Source organism: Engraulis encrasicolus, chromosome 13, assembly GCF_034702125.1.
Source record: "Engraulis encrasicolus isolate BLACKSEA-1 chromosome 13, IST_EnEncr_1.0, whole genome shotgun sequence".
NCBI classification, from domain to species: Eukaryota; Metazoa; Chordata; class Actinopteri; order Clupeiformes; family Engraulidae; genus Engraulis; species Engraulis encrasicolus.
The window spans coordinates 23,224,577-23,232,076 of record NC_085869.1 but is presented as its reverse complement, the minus strand read 5'-3'; the positions used below and the strand labels follow the sequence as shown (position 1 = coordinate 23,232,076).

Genomic DNA, 7,500 nt, shown 5'->3' with positions numbered 1-7,500 from the left:
CATCAGGGGGAGCTCTCTCCATATGAGGCGAGTGGCGGCTCTGGTGGATTACACAACACTCGGCTGTGATGCAACATGAAGCTATGGGAGCAGGTTCTCAGTTGTCATGCTTGATTAGTAGTTAAAAAAACAATAACAAAACATTAACTATTTAAAAATGAATAAATAAATAAATAAATAAACAAATAAAACTAGTCAAACTTTGAAGGCTTCTAAAAACTTCTTGGGTGAAATGTCTCTGATTCACCGATGATCACAGGCTTTCCTCCTAACTGCTGTCAAGGTGCACTTCAAGGCACTCGCAGGGAGCCGTCCCCCTGTTGACTGTCTGTGCAGTCTGTGTGCCTGTGTGCCTGTCCCCTCTCCCCGTCTTCCCCATTGTACTGATACATTAAGAACTGAGTGAGCCTGGAGACACCCCCCCTCCATCACCCGTCTCTTCCCAAACACACACACACAAAAATCAGGGAACGCCATGTTCCAGTTGCTTGCTCTATCAAGATGGAATCGTTTGTTCTTTTTATGTAATTTCTTTTTTTTTTTTGCCATGTGCCGATTTATTCAGCTCCCCTTTGTAGCAGCTCATTCTCACTACAGAGTATGCCCTCTCTTTCTCTCCCGTCTTTTCAGTTGCTGACCCCCTCCGTTCTATTTAAATCGCCTGTGGTCTGGTTTGCCTTAACCCCCTAACCTCCCTCCCTCCCTCCCCACTGTCCACTTGTACGCTAGCTCACTGTGCTCTCTCCCCAGCTCTCTCTCCCCTGGAGCCGGTTTCCCAGGGGGCCTGGGGACATGGTGTTCCAGCTCTGGGGAGGAGAAGGGGAGGAAAGGCTATGAGGGGAGGCAGGGGAGGCGAGGGGAGTGGAGGCGAGTGGAGGCGAGTGGAGTGTGGCCGCTGGCCGCTGCCAACTCAATCACACTTAGCTTTGGGGATGCTGCTGCGGTCACGGCTCGCAGGCGGCCATGCACAACGCATCCAAGACAACTAGACTACCGACTGAACTGGGTGAGTGGGTGAACACAGCGAGAGTTGTGTGTGTGTGGGCGAAACAAGCGTGCACGCTTCTCTATGTGCAAGGTTGTGTGTGTGTGTGTGTGTGTGCGCGTGTGTGTGTGAAAGAGTTTGTGCGTTTGTGTGCATGTGTGTATGAGAGACAGAGAGAGAAAGAGAGTGCAAATTGCCTGTAGTTTCAGCGTGACTGTGTGGGCGTTCGCTCCTCACATTCAGACAAAAATATTAAACGCATGGCATTTTACCATCTATATTTGGATTGCGTGATGCAAAACACAGCAGGGGAAGCAAGTTTCAGGGAGTCTGAGTGCAGGCCAAGTAATTGCTATGCCCTGCTTGCTTGCAAATGCGTTCTCTCCCCCATTTCGCTGCCTCTAGTCTGTTCCCACAGTGTGTAGGCCCATGAAAGCCTTACTGCTTGCCTTACAGGCAGCCTCCTTACACGAACACCAGCTCTCTGTGCAGATGACTCTTGGTGCTGAAGCGTAGGTGCAACCTCCCTACCTACTTACACACTTACTTACTGCATGCACCTGTCTGATGCAGTGCTACTAAACCTACAGAAGTAGGTGTGTGTGCGTGTGTGCGTGTGTGCATGTGTGTGTGTGTGTGTGTGTGTGTGTGTGTGTGTGTGTGTGTGTGTGTGTGTGTGTGTGTGTGTGTGTGTGTGTGTGTGTGTGTGTGTGTGTGTGTGTGAGAGAGAGAGAGAGAGAGAGAGAGAGAGAGAGAGAGAGAGCAAGAGAGAGAGAGAGCAAGAGAGAGAGAGAGAGAGAGAGAGAGAGAGAGAGCGAGCGCGCGAGAGAGAGAGAGCAAGAGAGAGAGAGAGAGAGCGTGAGAGAGAGTGAGAGAGAAGGGGTAGGGTGGCAGTGAAATCATATCAATATGATTCATGTACATCATGTTCAGAAGAAAACGTAACAGAAAATGTATTTTGACAAGTGAAATGATGCCCTAAGACTGCAGCCCTACAGCAGGTACGTACGATAGAGACAGAGATTCTTTAAGTATATAGAGATATGCCAGTGTAATAGGTTGCTATGGGCACCTAACATGACCAGGTTCCGGTCTGCCTAAAGGGGCGTGTCATAATACTTCTAGCATTGAATAGAACAGTCTTTAGGTCTGCCTAGGTCTGCCTAAAGGGGGATTTCCCCCCCTCCCTCTTGCAATAATAGAACCCGGAAACAATGGGCCAATGGAACCTCTCTCTCTCTACTCTCTCTGGCAGAGACACGAACACACTCCACACCTGATATGAAGTAGTGGGCCTCGACACATCTCTGCCAAAAGAACGCTCTCTTCTGATTGGTCGGTGTAAACCAGGCCAGAGTGCTCTGTTCATGTGCTGATGGTACAGGGCCATTCAGACAGTCTCTTTATGTCTCCCGCACTCACATACAATGCACACTGACCTGCCGCATTGTTCACATTTTTGGACTCAATGTACTATTGGATCATACAAAAGTGCAATTATATGTGACGTACAGTACGTGTGTCTGTGGCAGACAGCGTGTGTGTGTGTCTGTGTATGCATGTGTGTCTGTGTATGCATGTGTGTCTTGCGTGTCTTGCGTGAGCGTGCATGCGTGTGTGCGTGAGTGAGAGGGCGCATTTGTGAGTATGTATGTGCGTGTGTGTGCTTTCACTTGCTCATTCAGTGTTCAGGCTTGGGCACTGGTATATTCAAAGTGGGCATGCATTCCATTTATGCAAATTTGTGCATGTGCATGTGTGTGTGTGTGTGTCTGTATGCGCACTTAGGCTACAAAAACAAGAACATATTCAGAGGTGCGTACATTTGTGCATAAGATAGCTCCTACAGTAACTTGTGCGCAAATGTGTGTGTGTGTATGAATTTGAGCTCAAATGTGTGTATGTTTGTATGCACTTGAGTGCGCTCTGATTTGTGTTATGTTTTAGTTAGATGTTTTTCTTTAACTCTAATTCTCTTGCTATTTTATTTTATTTTATTTTATTTTATGTTATTGTATGTGAAGCACATTGAATTGCACCTGTGTATGACATGCCCTATACAAATAAATTTGACTTGGCTTGAGGAGCCAAAATGCATCATGCTCGTTGCACATGTATTTGCGTTCATTTAACGGCATGTATGTTCTTGTGCATTTGTGTGCAATGCATGTATTTGTATTAGTATTGAAATGCACTTGCACTTGTGTACTCTCATATGCGTGCGTATGTGTATGTACAGTAGGGCTATTCAATTAGAATTTCATCTGAGCCACATTTCGAAACCAAGAACTTAAAACTATAATGTGTAATATTGCTACAGTTGGGGGCCACATCTGGGCCGTATGTGGCCATCGGGCCGCTAATTGAATAGCTATGATGTACAGTCTGTCTGTGTACTAGTGGTGTGGATTGGCACTGCCCTCACGATCCGATTCGATCACCGTTTGGGAGGTAGCGATTCGATGCGATGCGATGCGATGCGATCCGATCCGATTCAATTCTACAATGCATTGCAGTGCATTACATTTCTACTGAAAGCAAAGCAAATGTTTAATCAGTCATGATGAGGCAATACAATAGTCAGATACTGAGCAACAATTTATTGGCTGTTTTCTGGATCCCTCTGTATCAGTCTTGCAATGTTTTGAAGTGCATTTATTTAATTTAACATTCATTTGCTCCCGAAATATCCATGGAAGTAATTGAAACTTTAAAAAATTGCTGGATCGATCCTGGAACTTGCCGGATCGATTCTGGATCGTCCATACCCCGCATTGGATTGGATCGCCGAATCGATCATTGTTGACACCACTACTGTGTACACTTGTGCACCTGTCTGAACATGGTACAATGGGTGTGCTTATGGCTCTGTGCCTTTGAAAATCTGAATTCATGTATGTGTGCACTAACACAAGTGTGAGGGTTCCTGACCAGTCTGAAGATGATCTCCTGCTCATTCCTGCCTCTCTCTCCCTGTGTGTGTGTGTGTGTGTGTGTGTGTGTGTGTGTGTGTGTGTGTGTGTGTGTGTGTGTGTGTGTGTGTGTGTGTGTGTGTGTGTGTGTGTGTGTGTGTGTGTGTGTGTGTATGCGAGCACCACCTGTCTGAATATGAGCGCCCTCTTGTCCTGCCTCTGTGTGTGTGTGTGTGTGTGTGTGTGTGTGTAGGCGTGCGTCCCCCTCACCTGTCTGAATATGAGCTCCTGCTCGGCCTGCCTCTGTGTGTGTGTGTTTGTGTGTGTGTGTGTGTGTGTGTGTGTGTGTGTGTGTGTGTGTGTGTGTGTGTGTGTGTGTGTGTGTGTGTGTGTGTGTGTGTGTGTGTGTGTCCTCACCTGTCTGAATATGAGCTCCTGCTCGGCCTGCCTCTGTGTGTGTTTGTGTGTGTGTGTGTGTGTGTGTGTGTGTGTGTGTGTGTGTGTGTGTGTGTGTGTGTGTGTGTGTGTGTGTGTGTGTGTGTGTGTGTGTGTCCTCACCTGTCTGAATATCAGCTCCTGCTCGGCCTGCCTCTCCCTCTGCTGCATCTCGTCCTGCTCCTGGTCGTCGGGCGGCTCCTGCTTGACGGTGACGCCGCGCGGTAGCCCCTCCCCTTCCTCCGCCAGCGCCTGGTGCTCGCGAAGCTCCTCCTCCGTCTCCTCCGGGTGGCTCTCGTGCTGCCGGCTCGGCTCGCTCGGCTTGGCCATCATCTGAACACATCACAAGAGAAGAGAAGGAAAAAAAGAATCATTTCTACATGAGAAGGGAGGAAAACAAGGTTGAAAGACCCATTTAGACAGAGACAATTCGCCATCATCTGACGACATGAGAAGGAGGAGTTATCTTCCACATACCCCACACACTCTTACTTATTGTTGGATCGTCTCTGAAGTAATCAGACAAGTTGGGAACAGATTACATAGATCTGACAGTTGTTAGATATTGTACAATAGTAGAAACTAGCTTTTAGATAACTAGAGATACTTTTGGTTTGTTAGTTGATTTAATAAGAATGTTTGATAATAAAGATTGCTAATAAGATTGTTTGATAATAAAGACTGAATGTTTACTGATATGTGTTGTGATGATGAAAAATTGCAAGGATGACTGAACATGATTTGATTAACAGGATATGGTGAGCCCAGAAAATTTTGCAGCCAAATAACTGAATAAAGGTTGTCCACAGATGGGTACGCAGGAGCCGACGCCTCAAGAACCATTAAGTTCTCGTTCAAAGGCAATCATGTTAATGTTCTCCAAGACGGGCCTGGACAAGATGGCACCACAGGTAATCCTGATGTTCCCAGGACGGCCCAGCCCCACCCCGGGTCCTAATCCCTATAGAAATGGTTGATGTTTTGGGATGGGGGATTATGCCCAGTCGTTCACAGGTTAAAGGGGGACAGATGAGGATCACAGGATGAAGATGGCACAGAGGAAGACCACAGGATGAAGATGGCCCATCCAGATCGACGAGTCAAAATGGCCGCCCCGGAACCACACAACATCCCAGAATAGGCTCATCTGCACATAGACACACGCCCACGAACACACCCATCTACTGACAAAACACACCCTCATAGCATCCGATTGGCACATAGGCACACACCCACAACCGCACCCATCCACAGACAACAAATAAAATACACATGTAGGGATATTAAGGGCAGTTTTCTTTTTACCTAACCTCTCCTAAACTGCATTAACTTTTGTTATCGGTCAGGGGTATTTAGGTCAGGAAATCTCCAGAGCTCTGAATGCTTGTGTAACTTATGCTTTTTGTGTAGTATCCAGTGTTCTAGATAGCATCGGTTACTACTGCTGTAAATATACTTTTTGTAGACAATAAATCCTTGGATTTTGTTGGGGACATATTCGGACTGTTTTGCCTTTTTCCTTTTTGAATTCAACGAACATGTAATATGGCGGAGACCATATATTTAATACCCTGCAATGAATGAATAAAGTCAGTGTCATCTATACCATACTTGACATGAGAAGGAAGGGAAAAGGGGTTGAACATTTTCTAGACATGAGAAAATTGCCAATGACTGATTGTTGCCAATTTAGATAGAGAGTATTCACATATCACTCCTACAAAACCAAGCATCATATGAATAGATAGATAAAATACGTTTTTGGAGAATCAATACATATACAACTTGGTCACACCTACATGAAAGGGACTTGAGTTATTGTTTAGAAAATTGACAATTGACAGAGGGAGAGGGGAATGGAGAAAGGAGTTAGGCTGAAATGATATTGGGTACCTGAGGGACCAGACACCAACTAGAATGGCTTGAACTTATGACCATAAAAGAGGAAATGCCATACAACAGCTCACAACCATACAACAAGGCCTGATGTGCGGATTCCTACTGTGTTTGTACATTTCATAGCATTCAAGTTAATGATTACATGCTGGATGTTCTGAACCGTTTTCAAGACATGACATACGAGTTTAGCTGCACAGATGTTCATTGCAGTAATAACAACAACCACAATAATGGTACCCTGTGTCTTCCTTCCGCCGAGGGACAATTACACAGAAGATAGCTTCAGTAGGCTGGAGTGGAGAAAAACCGAGCTAGCCTGCCTGACCTCACTATTAGTTTCCTCGACATGATTTAGCCTCCGCATAATCAAGGTCTCTTATTCATGTCATCTGAAGCCCTTGCACTAATGGCCTTCAGCGGGAAAAAAGCTAAACAAACAGACAAATAAACCTCTAACACAGCCTGCATGAACTCACACACTAATCACTTGTTGCCAGACCAAACTGAGCTTCAACATAAACACAACAACCACTTTTTAAATTATTATTATTTCCTTGTTGCTGCTAATGTTCACCGACAACTAAAACGACTTACTATTGAACTTCTGCTGATCTTGCAACAGATAAATAACTGAAGCAGCGAAAAGTTATGGAACAACAAATAAATGCAGCAGAGCAAAAAAAAAATTGTAGGAGGAAGAGAGAGAGAGAGAGAGAGAGAGAGAGAGAGAGAGAGAGAGAGAGAGAGAGAGAGAGAGAGAACGGAAGACAGAGAAAGACAAGGAGCAGAGCAAGAGAGAGAAAAGGAGAGAGATGTGGGAAATGGAGAGATGGGGAAAGGAGAGAGAGCGAGAGAGAGAGAAAGAAGGATACAACGTGGGGAGAGAGAGAGAGAGAGAGAGAGAGAGAGAGAAGAGCTTAGCTAGTCTTCCGAGTGGAGCGCCACCCCCCTATTAGGGATGCATCCTGTAGCAGCTGCGTCCAGCCTGGTCGCCACGGTGCTGTCAGCCATTGCACTGCCCTCCTCTCTTCCAAATAGCAACTCCCTCCTTCCCTCTCTCTCTTTCACACAAACGCACACACACACACACATAGGAACACACACGCACACACACACAGGAACACACACACGCACGCACATGCACACACAGGAACACACACACACACACACACACACACACACACACACACACACACACACACACACACACAGGAACACACACAGGAACACACACAGGAACACACACACACACACACACACACACACACA

The 7,500-nt window shown here is 46.1% G+C and overlaps 1 protein-coding gene across 4 annotated transcripts in view; it reads right to left on the bottom strand.

Moving 5' to 3' along the window:
• The window catches only part of hdac4 (histone deacetylase 4), a 285,327-nt gene that overhangs the window by 79,337 nt on the left and 198,490 nt on the right, over positions 1-7,500 (bottom strand). For all 4 annotated transcript variants that reach the window (XM_063213475.1, XM_063213476.1, XM_063213478.1 and 1 more), the window contains one exon: positions 4,456-4,665. In XM_063213475.1, coding sequence (XP_063069545.1) covers positions 4,456-4,665 — 210 coding nt within the window. The remainder of the gene's footprint in view (positions 1-4,455; positions 4,666-7,500) is intronic.